The 15,486-nt window shown below is 38.8% G+C and overlaps 1 protein-coding gene across 4 annotated transcripts in view; it reads left to right on the top strand.

Annotated features, from left to right (window-relative positions):
• The window catches only part of MEGF10 (multiple EGF like domains 10), a 172,470-nt gene that overhangs the window by 42,306 nt on the left and 114,678 nt on the right, over positions 1–15,486 (top strand). For all 4 annotated transcript variants that reach the window (XM_010339202.3, XM_074381937.1, XM_074381945.1 and 1 more), the window contains exons 3-4: positions 7,423–7,524; positions 8,888–8,988. In XM_010339202.3, the coding sequence (XP_010337504.1) occupies positions 7,423–7,524; positions 8,888–8,988 (203 nt within the window). The remainder of the gene's footprint in view (positions 1–7,422; positions 7,525–8,887; positions 8,989–15,486) is intronic.

The raw sequence follows: 15,486 nt of genomic DNA, 5'->3' as shown, positions 1-15,486 counted from the left end.
GCAGGGTAATTAAAATATAATTACCTGATTAGTCAATGGAGTCATTATTACCAAACTTTAAGCTGTAGAGAGAATATATGTATGTAATGAAGTTCTACATATTTGTGGTATTAATTACATTATACAGATTTTTTTTTTTTTTTAGACGGAGTCTTGCTCTGTCACCAAGCTGGAGTTCAGTGGTGGAAATCTCGGCTCACTGCAACCTCTGCCTCCTAGGTTCAAGCAGTTCTCCTGCCTCAGCCTCCTGAGTAGCTGGGACTACAGGCACATAACACCACACCCAACTAGTTTTTGTCTTTTTAGTGGAGATAGGGTTTCATCATGTTGGCCAGGATGGTTTTGATCTCTTGACCTTGTGATCCGCCCACCTCAGCCTCCCAGAGTGCTGGGATTACAGGTGTGAGCCACTGCACCCAGCCCCATTATATAATATTTAAGCAGAAGGACTTCCTATTAGTCATCTTTATAGTATTTACAGCACCTCAGACAAAACATTTCATACCGAAAATATATAATAAATATTTATTTATTTATTTATTTTTTTGAGATGGAGTTTTCGCTCTTGTTACCCAGGCTGGAGTGCAATGGCGCGATCTCGGCTCACCGCAACCTCCGCCTCCTGGGTTCAGGCAATTCTCCTGCCTCGGCCTCCTGAGTAGCTGGAATTACAGGCACGCGCCACCATGCCCAGCTGATTTTTGTATTTTTAGTAGAGAGAGACGGGGTTGCACCATGTTGATCAGGATGGTCTCGATCTCTTGATCTCGTGATCCACCCGCCTTGGCCTCCCAAAGTGTTGGGATTACAGGCGTGAGCCACCGCGCCTAGCTAACAAATATTTATTAAAGTCATAAAAATGATTCAGTGGGTACATGAATGGGTACATGTCAGATTTAGAAAAGGAAGAGACCATTGGTGGTTGCACTTCTTGGAGGGATGGTAGATTTGGGATGGGAGGAAAAGTCAAGTTTGTAGATGCTGTGACATAAGAATTAACAACAGATCTTGACAATACATTGACTGAGGAAGTGAAGGAGGAGGGAAGACTGGGATTTAGAACTTGTTGTGTAAAGTAATCCAGGTGTTATTGCGCATGCGGAAAAATAAAATAAAATAAAGAGATTTGATTTGAAAGGGAAGGGGTGAGTGTGGATTTGCCATGTTGTATTTATAAAATCAATTCAAAATATGGGCCTGGAATTATTTGGAAATATAGATTTGGGAATATCCAGCATGATGAGATGTGAGATGTGAACAGATGAACTCTCTGAGGGAAAGGCTGTAAGAGAAAAAAAAAGGCCGGGTGCCGTGACTCATGCCTATAATCCCAGCACCTTGGGAGGCGAAGGCAGGCAGATCACTTGAAGCCAGGAGTTTGAGATCAGCCTGGCCAACATGGCAAACACCCATCTCTTCTAAAAATATAAAAAACCAAGCGTGATGGCACCTGTCTGCAATCCCAGCTACTTGGGAGGCTGAGGCACAAGAATCACTTGAACTCAGGAGGTGGAGGCTGTGGTGAACTGAGAATGTGCCACTGTACTCCAGCCTGGGCTAGTGCCACTGTACTCCAGCCTGAGTGACAGAGTGACCCTGTCTCAAAAAAAAAAAAAAAAAAAAAAGAGAGAGAGAGAGTGAGAACAACTTCAAGGCTTCAAATAATCCAGCACCCATTTATACACTTAGAAGTACACATTTTGCTTTGCTTCCTGGGTCAGCAGTTGACCAGAGCTACCAATGCCTAATTGCATTGTTTTGCACCACTGATAATTCCCACTGTCTACAACACGGCCTTGCATGTTGCATGTGCTCAATAAATAATTGTTGAATGAGTGAGTTCATCTTCTGATAGGAAATGAAATGACTAAATATGCACATCAATGTGGGGGGCATGGAGAGTGCGAAAGACAGTCAAACAAGGGGCACATTAATCTCTAAACCTAATAGAACCCCACAACTGTACAAGTGATTAGCATAAACTCTAAAATGCTCACTAAGGGAGAGGGAAATTGAATGTGAACAAATAGGAAAGTGATGACAAAATTTTCCATTTTAAAAAATGTACTACTAGGAAGGAGGGTTGATAGCTGTAATATTTTTATTGATAAATTTTCTGTTGAAAGGCTAAATAATGATTCCTAGAAGAAAGGTAAAAGAAAGTAGAATTGTTTTGGTAAGAATGGGGATAGATGTAGAAGACACCTTAAAATGATCAAATAAAGGCACAGGTAACAGGTTCTTCTAGTATTTTCAAAAATGGAAATGGGCTTGAACTGAAATGGGGAGAGAAAGATGAGCTCCAAGGACATAATTCTGGTAGTAGGGCTCATATTCAGCTCTTCTCATGCTAAAAATCACCTGTATCCCATGGCTTGTGTGGTTTGCAGAGCTGAGTCATGAACTTGTTAGAAATGCAGACTCTCAGGTCCCACCCCAGAGCTACTAAATCAAAATCTGCATTTTAAAAAGATCCCAGGGAGATTTGCCTCTATATTCAAGTTTGAGAAGCACTAAGCAAAAATACTTCCATCAATGCCTTCTAGCTGCATGCCAATTGATAGCTGAATATTTATTTTGAAATAGAGATGTGTCTCGTTTTAATGCAGCAATTGTAATTCTAAGAAATTGTACATAAAATGAAAAAAAATAATTAAAAATACCCAAGAGGTGTTCATGATTATAGGAACTCTGTACAGTGTCTTTTTGGAAAATGAATATCTCTAGAAATCATCTGTTTCTTCTCCTAACCTTCTCTCTGTTTTCTGTGAATTTGAGCTTTTCCATTCAGTGGGGTTTCTTCTAAAAAAAGGCACAAGTGAAGAGAAACCACTCTTTGCCCAAACCTTCAATTACTAACACAGAAGTGAGAGTAATTGAATCAGCCGTCCTGAAGTGAGCAGAGATAAGAAATGAAGATTATTACCATATCTGATTAAAGTAACAAGATAATTTAGGCAGGTAAAATGTAATTAACCACTTTGGAAAGTGCCCAAGTGATAATGGCTTCCTCTCCTTATTCTCCATCTCCTCCCCGACTCCCCGGTTCTTTGACCTTAAATTAAATCTTGCTGGGGTTTCTCCCCAGACAATACTTAATAGATTAAAATCACGGTGATGATATGTTTTCAGTATGTTTGAGAAGATTAAACAAACAAACAGGAAGTAGAGTTTTGCCTCTGAATGCTGAAAGTTGTGCAGAATTGGGATCGATTTTTTAAAATTCCAGTTTCCCACTGCTTGTCTGTTTGAGAAGCTTTGAATGTTCTATAGTGATGTTTGAGAGAGGATGGGGCAGGCCACTGTCTGAAGGTCTTGGTGTTATTGCTGACTCTATCTGGAAGCTCAGTGCTTCTTGTTAATGAAGGTGGGATTGGACCAGACAATAGAGGAGGTGTCCTCATGCTCTGTGACTTCAGGAGCAGCTGCTGGTGAACGTGGAGGTATGGAGTGTTAGCAGAGGAGCTAGTTACGTTCCAGCAGCAGCCTAAGCACTGGCCAAAGTGGCAGTGAAAAAGACCAGAGAAGGTGGGCCCATTCTTGAAGACACTTCCCTTCATGACTCAAACATATCACTTCCAGAAAATGGGCCCCTTGAAGAGTGACAGCTTAATTACCTAATGATTGGTGGCTATTGAGCAAATTAGGTGTAGTCACTTACAGAGTATTTGGCAGTCATAATTTGAAGACTACATACTAACATGGAAATAAATGTGCTTATGATACATTCAAGTTAAAAAAAGAATGTTTCAGAAGTATGTGCATGGCATGATTATTATAAGAATTTAAAAATACCCTCAACTAAAAACTAAAGTCTCCTGGAAACTTTAAAGCAGCACAGCTGCATGCTATTGGTGATTATGTGAGAGCTATGGAATTCTCTCTCTTGCTCTCTTTTTAAAAAATGTGTTTTCTAAATTTCATAGTGTGAGTATAATAACTTTACTAATGAAAAAAAAAGGAAAAAACTGTATAGAAAGAAAAATAATGGGTAAGAAACAACAGAAAAGAAATTCACGTTGAAAGACTTAGTACCTTTCTCCTATAAGCTTAAGTGGGAGCTTCCGTTTCTAACCAATGATAATTAGGCAGGAAATTATCATGGGTCAGAAACTGAAGCTTCCACTTAAGCTGATACAGTAATTTAACTATAGTTTTAATATAGTTAAATTAGTTGAACTATATTTTAATATAGTTAAATTAGTTGAACTGTAGTTTAATATAGCTGAAAATAATTTATATGCAGTCAGTTCTGTATTGGGTTTGAGTGTCAAAATAATTTTAATGAGTAAAGTCAAGATTGAGGAGAAATCCTCCAAACATAATGACTTTTATACTCCGATTTCCCTCCAACTATACATATTTCTCCACGGAAAACCATATTGTATTACATTCAGTATTTAACCATTAGCCTCTCATTAGGTTGAGAGCTCCTTGAGGGCAGGAATTGCATAGAAGTTGCTCAATAAATGTTTGTTGAATCGGAGTCCTAAATACTTTGATTGCCCTTTTAATAGAAGAGCTATTGGTGAGCAGCAAATGACAAGAAGAGGAATTCATGTACTCCAACATTTCCTCTCATTTAAAAACTCTTTTGGGTTGCTAGAAATCAGTGAAAAGATATTTCATGTTTGCTTATGGAATTGGTTCTTCCATCCACATCAAATAGAACTGGCCAGGATGCATTTGTTGATGATAACTTTTGTACTTCAAAGAATACAGACTTGAACATCATAACATGGTCTTCGAAATTTTCTGGAAACTTTGTATCAGGTCTAGTTCTAACAAACGAATTTGGTTCAGCTAAATTAGTACTGTAGACACTGGCAAAATAATTTTTTTCTCTCAACTGTCATTAATTAATTTAGAGTGGTTTCTGGTTTTTAGTTTTTTGTTTTTTGGAGACAGAGTCTCACTCTGTCGCCAGGCGCCAGGCTGGAGTGCAGTGGCTCGATCTCAGCTCACCGCAAACTCCACCTCCCAGGTTCAAGCAACTCTCCTGCCTCAGCCTCCCGAGTAGTTGGGACTACAGGCACGCGCCACCGTGTCCAGCTAATTTTTGTATTTTTAGTAGAGTCGGGTTTCACCATGTTGGCCAGGATGGTCTTGCTCTCTTGACCTCGTAATCCGCCCACCTTGGCCTCCCAAAGTGCTGGGTTTACAGGCGTGAACCACCGCGCTCTGCTAGAGTGGTTTCTTTTTCGTTCTTATAGCACGTTTGGGAAGTTGCTTTATTATGCTCATAGGGGATGCAGGACTGTACCGGTACTCCAGTTGTATGCACAGAGTACATTCATTCACTTTGTTCTCCACTAGAAATGGAACAGAGATATAATGCTATAGGGCTTAAGATTCAGCTATTTACAAGAAGCTGGATAGAAAATGTCAAATTTAAACAATGCGAGTCAGAAAATATGATTAAGTATTGAGTTTATTCAGCCACAAAATTTGAGGATGGCCATACGGAAAACACAGAATTCAAAGGAATGGGGTCAGTGTTCCCAAGTGGGGAAGTTAAAGTTTCACCTATATAACCTTTTAAACAGAAAAGTTTAAAAGGTTAGACATTTCCATACACAGCCAGTACATATGTTACAGCGATTTGATTGATTCTAGTTTGCTACCTTTCAAGGAAGATTGCTTTAACGTTTCATGAGGAAGGCTAATGATCTGAGGGGGTCTTATTTCTGATGCCATTTGATTATTTCTAATCATTTTTAGGAAAGAAAAGTTGCAGCTGCCTGCTGCATGACTCACCATATAGTTATATTCCTCTCAAGGCTCAACAGCTTTAAATTTGAATTATTTAATTTCACAGGAGGAAGAAATATTGGGAAGGAAGCCTTAGAACCTCAGGACACTGCTAGGGGTCTGAAGAAAATACTGACAGTTTAATGTGATAAGGCATTCCAAGAACTTTAATATTTTAGCTGGGGCCTCTTGCTTTACCCGAAAGGAGTTACATCACAGCATGCAGGCATTTGTACACTCTATCCTCATCTGAACTTATTTTTGCAGGTAGCAATGGGTAACATCTGTTGGAGATAGAAAGAAACAGTTATCTAAAACATATGTTAGAAATTCAGGATGCTAAATTAGAGGGGATCTTCAACACCATCTCTGACTCTTTATATTTTAAAATGTGTTCTAAGGACCCAGGGAAGTGAGGTTATCTGCTGAACATCTTCCAGTTTCTCAGTGTCAGTACAGAATTATAACCCTGCCTTCTTCTAATCCAGTGCTTTTTCAATAGGGCCTGTTTCATTTGCCCAACATTTATGGAGGGTCTCTAAATTTACCTAAAAATAAATTTTAATATCCCAAAGAATGAAATACAGAAAACTATGAGTAGTGTGATTACTTCATGGCTGTCCTATTGAAGCCTGATACATAATGATTGCCAGAGACCAGCTGCAGAAAGAAAACTCGCTGTTTGTGTGGCTAGAACCACTTTTAAAATCAGAAGGTTCTGTCTAACCTGAATTCTTCATGCTGATATTTTAACTTCCTTTCTTCCTATTAGTTAACTTGGGCTGTTGATTTGCAGCAAGTGAATTGGTGATTATCGCCCATTTTGTTTGGTAGCGTGAATTAATTTCATAAAAACCTTTCAGAGAAGGAAAGCAAGTAATAGACTGTTTAAAATGATGAAGTATGGAATTGAACATTGAGTATTCTTCATATTTCGTGGATGTTTTCCACTCACATTCTTAGGTCCATAGGCTTGTATGTTTTTACTCTAACCAGAAGCTGTTAGTGAAAATGTATTGGAAAACAAACTATTTAAGTAGTAGCAAGCTGTCGGTATGATTATTTTAGGCTAATTGTCTCAGCCATATGTTTAGAGCCAGGTTTAAAGACTGCTTGACGGTGTTTATTTAGTTGTTGTATGCTTTATAGTCTTCCACTGCCTGAAAGCAAATTATTCCAAGTTCCAACTAGAGAAAAATGTGTTCTTTCTGATATTTTCAGAATCAGTAGTAAAATGTACTCTTTTACTTTACTTGAATTGTCTCTTTGCTGAGTAGCCTTATTATTTTCATGCAGACTTTCGAATAATAACTGCCTGTGAAAGAACTTTGTTACCCCTAGAGCCCTGGGATAAGAGGAGGGAATTAAATGCAGAAAAATATAGAGTGATGTTTTTAAATTTGGGACTCTTAGGGTTTATAGTGAATAGTAAAAGAGAATTTCCTTTGAAATTTACACCATGAACCCTCGTCTTTTAACTATATTGTTAAAATTGGCTCTTTTGGGGTTCTAGTTTAAATAAAAACCCATAAAAACACGGAAAATCTCTGTTAGAAGTCACTATGGAGTTGCAAATGGAGACAATTTCGCCTACAAATTTTTTTAGCACATAGCATATTATTAATTTAAAAAAGAGAAATATTGATTTTTAATTTTTCCATTTCTTTTCAGCTATTCGGTGACTGTGCAAGAGTCATACCCACATCCCTTTGATCAAATTTACTACACGAGCTGCACTGACATTCTAAACTGGTTTAAATGCACACGACACAGGTAATAGAAGCTTGGACATATTCATGAGTTTGGCTAACTGGGAATAGATTCTGAAACAGAGATAATAATGACAGCAGAAAGCGCATCCTTTCATTCAGTGAATAGGCATTGAGGGCTTGCTGCTATCTTATCTTTGTGCCAAATCACAGGGGATATAGAAAAGTAGAAAGGTAGTCCACGCTCTGGAGGAGCTTACAGCCTAACTGCACAGAAAGTGTCTGCTGTTTACCATCATTTGTTAACAAGAATTCTTCTAGCTTCTGTGTTGTGCTTAACGGGGGGAGACACTGGATCTGGACATTACATATGGACACCAGCAGATGTCAAGAAATTCATATCTGAGCGTATGTTTCCAATTGAACATCTGACTCAATTTAGGACAACTTAAATGTGACCGTTAAGTAAAACAAGACATATTTTTTCCTATAAATGTGAACACAGAAACAAAACTAAAATATAATTAAGTATTAATGTTAATATAGAAGGAAACTCTGATACCCTAATTTTATTAGTAGTATACTAACATTTATAGTATATGAGTTACGCGTTGAGTGCAGCATCTGCTGATTTTTACTGCACAAGATGATGCTATGCTCAGTGTCATTTCTTCATACAAGCTGGCCTTGGCCACTCTGTCTAAACTAGCATTCCCTCCTGTTACATTCTATGCCCTGACTCAGGCCTTATTTTTCTTCACAGCATGTAATCATTACCTGCCATAAATGTCTTATTATTTCTTTAGTTCATGTCCTTACTTTAACAAATTCAGCCAGATCTGCCTTCCCCAGTAAAACATAAGTTCCTTGAGAGCAAGGGATTTCTACTGTTTTGTTCCCTGCTCTTTTCTCAATATCTAGAACAGTGCCCAGGATGTAGTAGGTGCTCAATAAACATGCTTTCTAAGTGAATCAGTGAATAAATGGTGCTTTAGTTGGTCTTTCATCTGTTAGCCTTCCATGTTATGGTGGGATGAGACTGCCCCAAGGTTTTTAAGGGAATTCTCTGAATTCTTCCTTTAAAACATACATAAGTGAATGATGCTTAGATGGGTATCATATATGAATTAATCAATACTTTTCACCATATCTCAAGTTAAGTGAGAGGGGGAAATCATGAAACTACTGACTCCTTGAAATAAAGCACAGATTGGCTTCAATAGAGAATCTTAATATATTCTTAGCAAATTGATGAGTTAGCATTATATTGGTCTAGACATGTATTGCATATTTCTTCGTAATTAGTTTGAAATACTTTGCTTTTCAGACCTTTATTATACATAATAGCTCATTTTTATTGGAGTAAATTCTTTCTAATTAAATTGTCAGTCAAAAAAACTAACAATGTGATCTTTCCTTCTCTACAGAATAAGTTATCGGACAGCCTATCGACATGGGGAGAAGACTATGTATAGGCGCAAGTCTCAGTGTTGCCCTGGATTTTATGAAAGCGGGGAAATGTGTGTCCGTAAGTGAGACTTTCACCTCCTTGAGATTTGCCTGTTTTTCCCAGTGCTGGTTTGCTTCTGTTAATGGTTGCTGAGACGGAGACCTGGGGAAATGGGTGTCTTGGAATTCCCTTTCCCTCTGGTTGCTGCTTTTCCTTGGCTTGTGTAATGAAGGAAGCATTAACTGTGTCCTTGTGTCCCATCCAAAGTCTCCAAATGAATGTTGCTTGAGGAGGAAACAGCTGCAGAAAGATGATTCAAGGCCGGATGTGATGATGTAAATTACAATTCTTCAATAAATGTCTCATTGGAAATTGGTCAGGACTCATTGGACTTGGGTCACAGAAAAGAACAGAGACCTATCTTTCCTACAGCTGACCCAGGTCAACTTTCCAGAGGCCAGCATATTCTTTTCTAGTGCATAGAATGATGAGGCTTATTAAATGTAGAGGAGTTTTCACATTAAAAAATGACAGTAAGTCTGGGTCACAAAATAGAATTTCTTTTCATTGTCATTTTCCCTCCTCTCTCCCCTCCCCACTTCACCAATTCATTCTGAGATGTCTTGAGAGAAGTTTGGTATCTTACAACAGGCTTCAGAGAATCCCAGAATATGCGATGCATGTGAGACGCAGTTTGCAATTGAGATTTCTTACTATTGTGTAAAGGTCACTTAGAAGAGCGATCATTAAAAACTATTTTATTCAAGTATTCTGGCTCAACGTACAGCTAGAGGGACACCTCTGCTTTCTGAATTGAGACACTGATGCTGAGTAGCATGGAGTCAAGGTTCTGCTGTAATTTGGAGGCACCAGGAATGACTGGATAGATCTCAGCTTAAGAATCTGGAGAGCCCAGTGATATCACTGGTTCTACCATCACTTGGCTGGGTGGCCTCGCAGAAACCGTTTATACCTCTTTGAGGCTCCTTTGCTGTCTCAGTGAGAGGACTTGGAATAGCACCTGTCTCATGTTCCTTCCAACCCCTGGATTCTATCCTGTATGGAGACAGGGGCAGCTCCTTAGCTTGGATTCAGAATCAGGGCTATATTTAATAATACCTGTTCATAGAAAGAAAAATTAGAATATGTAACTAAGCACAAAGAAGAAGATAAAAATACATTGTTAATATCTGCCCTTGTCAGTAACATATTGCAAATATCAGTATATTATTACATTATAAATATTTGTTTAACCAATCTCACCTGTTGAATATTCACACAATTTCCAAGTTTTACCTGTTGTGAACTACTCTAAAGAACATCATTGTGGTTAAATAATTATTCATATCCTTTGTTAAGTAAATATAAATTCCTAGTGGTAGAATCACTGGATTAGAAGTGTACATATTTTAATACTTTGGTGTGTTTCCAATTTAAATGCCCACCAGCAGCAAATGAGAATGCCTTTTTCCTTATACCCTGGGCCAATTTTCCTTTTGCTAATTTTTTCTCAGTTTGCATGTCTTTGATTAATAATCACACTGAATAAGAAAAATTACATGTTTATAATCAAACATCTTAGAGAATAATCATGAGCAGATCTCAGCGGCCCAGACTGATGGGACATTTTCAAGAGAAAGCAGAATGGAGTGCACACAGAGGTGGGGACTGGGGAGGCCCGGCCACTTCCCAGAGGCCTTGGGGACATTATCTTGATGCCCTTACCTGGGTTCAACCTTACAAGCACAATCATCAACACATCAAGAGAGTACTTCTGTCTCCCAGCACACATTTCTATTAACTCAGGTCATAGAATTTGAAGCCAGGATACTGTTTTCCTAAGTCATCCATGAAGCCAGGATGCTATTTTCCTACGTCATACAAAACCTGGAAAGGTGCTTGTGCCTGCCTTCTGGCCATACCTTCTGTTCTTGAAGGCCTGGCAAGTGAGATGCTAGATTTTACCGGCAAGCTGGTGTGGGAGCGTAGATCCAAGCAAGCTCAGTTAGAGAGACAGCTTCGGTGTTTCCTGGCATCAGCCGCATAATTCAATGCCTCTGTTTTTTAACTCAGTAGTGCAGCCATTCTTAGAAAGTTAGGCCATTCCATTAGCACTGTCATGCATGAAATTACGTGGGTAAAAATAAGATTTTCTCTCCTGCTGGACAACTTGCAAAGTGTCTCCCAAACTGCTTGAATTGAACACCTCTAGCATTTGCCTCGAAAATTCTCCTTTTTCTAGGCCTCTTGGCTGACCAACTGCCCCTGACACTGCAACATTTTTTCCTTTAGATATGCTAATGTATTTAATCAGCTTATTCTCTAGTCTCCCTGGCCTGGGAGCTGTTGGTCTCTGGTCTCTAAAATATTTTGTCTTTCCACTCTGATGTCTTGATTTCATTATTTCACCCACCCCCAACAAGTGCTATGCTTCCTTGTTCTTGGGGGTGATTCCCAGTGACTTTTTTTGTACTTTTCACAGCTGGCACAAGTGAGCCACCCTTGCCGATAGAAAAGGAAGAAATAATACATTATTTTTGGTTGTGTTTTCATAGTTTCTTTTTCTACCAAGTTTTGCTGCCAGGCAGATAACACAGTCACCCTTTTTAACTGTTTCCAGTTATCCAAATAAATTAAACACAGAAATCAGTCATCGTTTTAACTTAATTCTTGGGCATTTACCTAGAAGGCGAGCAAGGATGATTTAATGCAAATACCTGTATTTAAACAAGTTTCTTTTATGTACTGAAGTAGTAGTTACAGGAGAGCAGGTCCCGTCCTCCCTTCCCTCCCCACCTCGGTTTCATCCTGCTCCACCGACCGGCTCCTCCATGATCGATCCCACTGTAGACAGTCATTCTGGAGGCTTGACATGGAACTGCCAGCTGCCCCACCCTCTTTCCATGGCTTTCTGACGTCTCCTGTGGGGATCTGGCTGGCTGTCCTAACTATCACATGTTAATGACGTGTCCTTTTGGTTCTTATCTTCCCCTCACCCACCCCTTCCACTTCCAGAGATCAGAACACTTCACAAATATTAAAAGTAGCTCTTCATTAGAAAATTGTCAGGGATATGAATGCTAAAGAGTCATCTTCTCAGGGGCGGGCATGGCGGCTCATGCCTGAGTTCCCAGCACTTTGGGAGGCCAAGGCGGGAGGATCTGTTGAGCCCAGGAGTCTGAGACCAGCATGGGCAACACAGGGAGACCCTGTCTCTTTAAACAAAACGAGTCATCTTCTCTAGGCTCCAGAGACTTTGCTGGAGAGTGGGCTGCCAGTTCAAAGTCAGCTGTGGTTGAGGAAGGAGAGCTGAGTGGCCTCCAGGAGCCAGGCTCACCTTGTGAGGGAGTCTATGGAATTGTGCCCTTCTCAGAGCCATAGGACAGCTTGCAGATGTCACCAGAACAATGGTAGGACCATGCAACTTAGTTTAACTTGTTTTGGGATAAAAGCAGGCTTCTATTCTACTTGTACACACAAAGGAAGTCATTGTTCCTTTATCATAGTAATTTCCTCTTTCATAGGAAAAATGAGACTCGACACAGTGGGTTCAATTCAATTGAATAAAACATGCATTGATTGACCTACAATGTAAAAACCAGTAGGCTAGACTCTAAAGATTATACACACACACACACACACACACACACACACACACACACATACACATATGAGCCACACATACTTTCTGCCATCAAAGAGTTTTGCAACAAAGTCATAGTTAACTTTATTTTGTGCTTACTATGTACCAGGTACATACATTATCTTATAAAATTTCCGGAACATTATGAGGCCTACATAATTATACCCATGTTAAAGATGAGAAAAATGAGACTGCGAAATTAAGTAACTTTTTTGTCTGATCAATTGGTGGTGGGTAGTGGAGGATGATGCAGGTATTTATTCTGAACAGAGAATGAGATACTTTACCTAAATGAAAGAAATGAAATTGGCAGAGTAGTCTCTGAACCAAGGATTATCCAGCTCCTGTCCATGTCACATGTTGTCAAGATATTCTCAGCTGCATCTCATTACATGACTTCAAAGATTTAAAAAACATATCTGTATTAAATAATTTTGCCTTGAAACGAAATGTCAAGAAAATTCTCTATTCTCTGTTCAATTATATCTCTCTTAAGGTGACTAAAATCAATAAAAAATTTTTGTTTCTTTTGAAATTGGATTTTTAAAAGGTTCTTGAAAACAAAAAACTTTAGAGAAATTAAGTAAATAGGTCTCACACATGTCGTGATTCTGCCTACATCAACCAGAGGACTGATCACTGACCTTACCGGCATTGTTGGTGGATATTCAGGATCGTTGTAACTGCTGCGGTTTTTCACTTTTGGGAAATTTAGCAAGGCAGCCTAGTCAGGTGCTTCTGGATTCTCTGTACTGTTAAGGTTCTAGGGAAAAGGACAGTAGCTTAGAAACATACTGAAGATTTTAAGTTTCATGTTAATACACTGATGGCCAGAGCATCCTGGAGATAGTCCTTCATGTAAATTCACATGGAAACTGTCCCAGGACGAGGCTCTTATTTCATGTTTATGTGTATTAGAAGCAGCAGGTAGTCACTGAATGGCTCTTCATCCTGTCAGCTGTGCAGATTCTTGGAGAAAAAGCCCTACTTTTTTTGTGTATAGAGCATGAAGAAGAGACTGGCTCTGCTTCTGACTGGAATGAGCACACAAAACTTTTGGGGAGGCTGTTAAAATGCAGATTCTGATTCCATGGGTCCAGAGTGGGGCCCAAAGGTATGCATTTCTACTGAACCCTCAGGTTGTGTGGAAGCTGCTGGTCCACAGAGCAGACTAACAGGGCTGTCTCTCTGGAATACCAGTGCATGTCACCAGGCAGAAAACACCACAGGAGAGAGTGTGGACAGCAGTGTGGTTAGAAGCCTTTTCTTAGAATCTGGTTAGAAAAAAAGAAAGGAGTGGAAATTTTTAAATTAAAATATTACTAGGACAGGAAGAAATCTGTGATTCCTTGGTGTGGTTTTGCGCTGTTTATAACTTTAATTAAACTCTAAATTTGTTCCTCCTTCAAAATTAATATTCTTGCCTTATCTGTGTTGAGAATTTACATGTGTTTCATGATTTTTAATTTGGAGGTTTTTCTTTTATTTCAGTTGTTTTTTAAGGAACAGGTAGTGTTTGGTTACATGAATAAGTTCTTTACCAGTGAATTCCGAGATTTTGGTGCACCCTTCACCTGCGTAATGTACCCAATGTCTAGTCTTTTATCTCTCACCCACCTCCTACCCTTTTCCCCTAAGTCCCCAAAGCCTATTGTATCATTTGTATGCCTTTGCATCCTCGTGGCTTAGCTCCCACTTATAAGTGAGAATATACAAGGTTTGCTTCCAAACATTGTATATTCTCACTTATAAGTGAGGCACTTCACTTAGAATAATGGTCCCCAATTCCATCCAGGTTGCTGCAAATATCATTATTTAGTTCCTTTTTATGGGTGAGTGGCATTCCATGGTATGTATGTATGTATGTATGTATCTATGTGTGTATGTATGTAGGTATGTATCTGTCACATTTTCTTGTTGATTGATGAGCATTTGGGCTGGTTCCATATTTTTTGCAATTGCGAATTGTGTTGCTATAAACATGCATGTGCAAGTATATTTTTCATATAATGACTTCTGTTCCTTTGGGTAGATACCCAGAGGTGGGATTGCCAGATCAAATGGTAGATCTGCTTTTAATTCTTTAAGGAATCTCCACACTGTTTTCCATAGTGGTTGTACTGGTTTACATTCGCGCCAACAGTGTAGAAGTGTTCCATTTTCACCACATCCACACTGACATCTATTATTTTTGAATTTTTTGATTATGGCAATTCATGCAGGAGCAAGGTGGTATCACATTATGGTTTTGATTTGTGTTTCCCTGATCATTAGTGCTGTCAAGCATTTTTTTCATTTGTTTGTTGTCCATTTGTTTATCTTCTTTTGAGAATTGTCTATGCATGTCCTTAGCCCACTTTTTGATGGGATTGTTTGTTTTTTTTCTTGCTTTTTGAGTTTCTTGTAGATTCTGAATATTAGCCCTTTGTCAGATGTGTAGATTGTGAAGATTTTTCTCCCAACCCACTTTGTGGGTTATCTGTTTACTTTGGTGATTATTTCTTGTGCTGTGTGGAAGCTTTTTAGTTTAATTAAGTCCCATCTATTTATCTTTGTTTTCATTGCATTTGCTTTTGGGTTCTTGGTCATAATAATTTGGAGAATTTTAAGTACAGTTTGAGTATCTAAAATCCTTGGGACCAGAGTGTTTCAGATTTTGTTCTTTTTCGGGTTTAGGAATATTTTCACATCCATATGAGGTATTCTGGGGATAGAACTGAAGTCTAAATATAAAATTAATTTATATTTTATATACATCTTATACATACAGCTTAAAGGTAATTTTATATAACATTTTAAATAATTTTGTATACAGAACAAGATTTTGACTCTGCTTTGACTATGACATGAGCTCAGGAGTGGAAAATTCCACTCGTGGCTTCATGTCAGTGCTCAAATAGTTTCAGATTTTGGAGCATTTTTGAATTTTGGGT

Source organism: Saimiri boliviensis, chromosome 1 (assembly GCF_048565385.1).
Source record: "Saimiri boliviensis isolate mSaiBol1 chromosome 1, mSaiBol1.pri, whole genome shotgun sequence".
In the NCBI taxonomy this organism is placed as follows: Eukaryota; Metazoa; Chordata; class Mammalia; order Primates; family Cebidae; genus Saimiri; species Saimiri boliviensis.
This window is presented reverse-complemented; position numbering and strand designations above follow the sequence as displayed.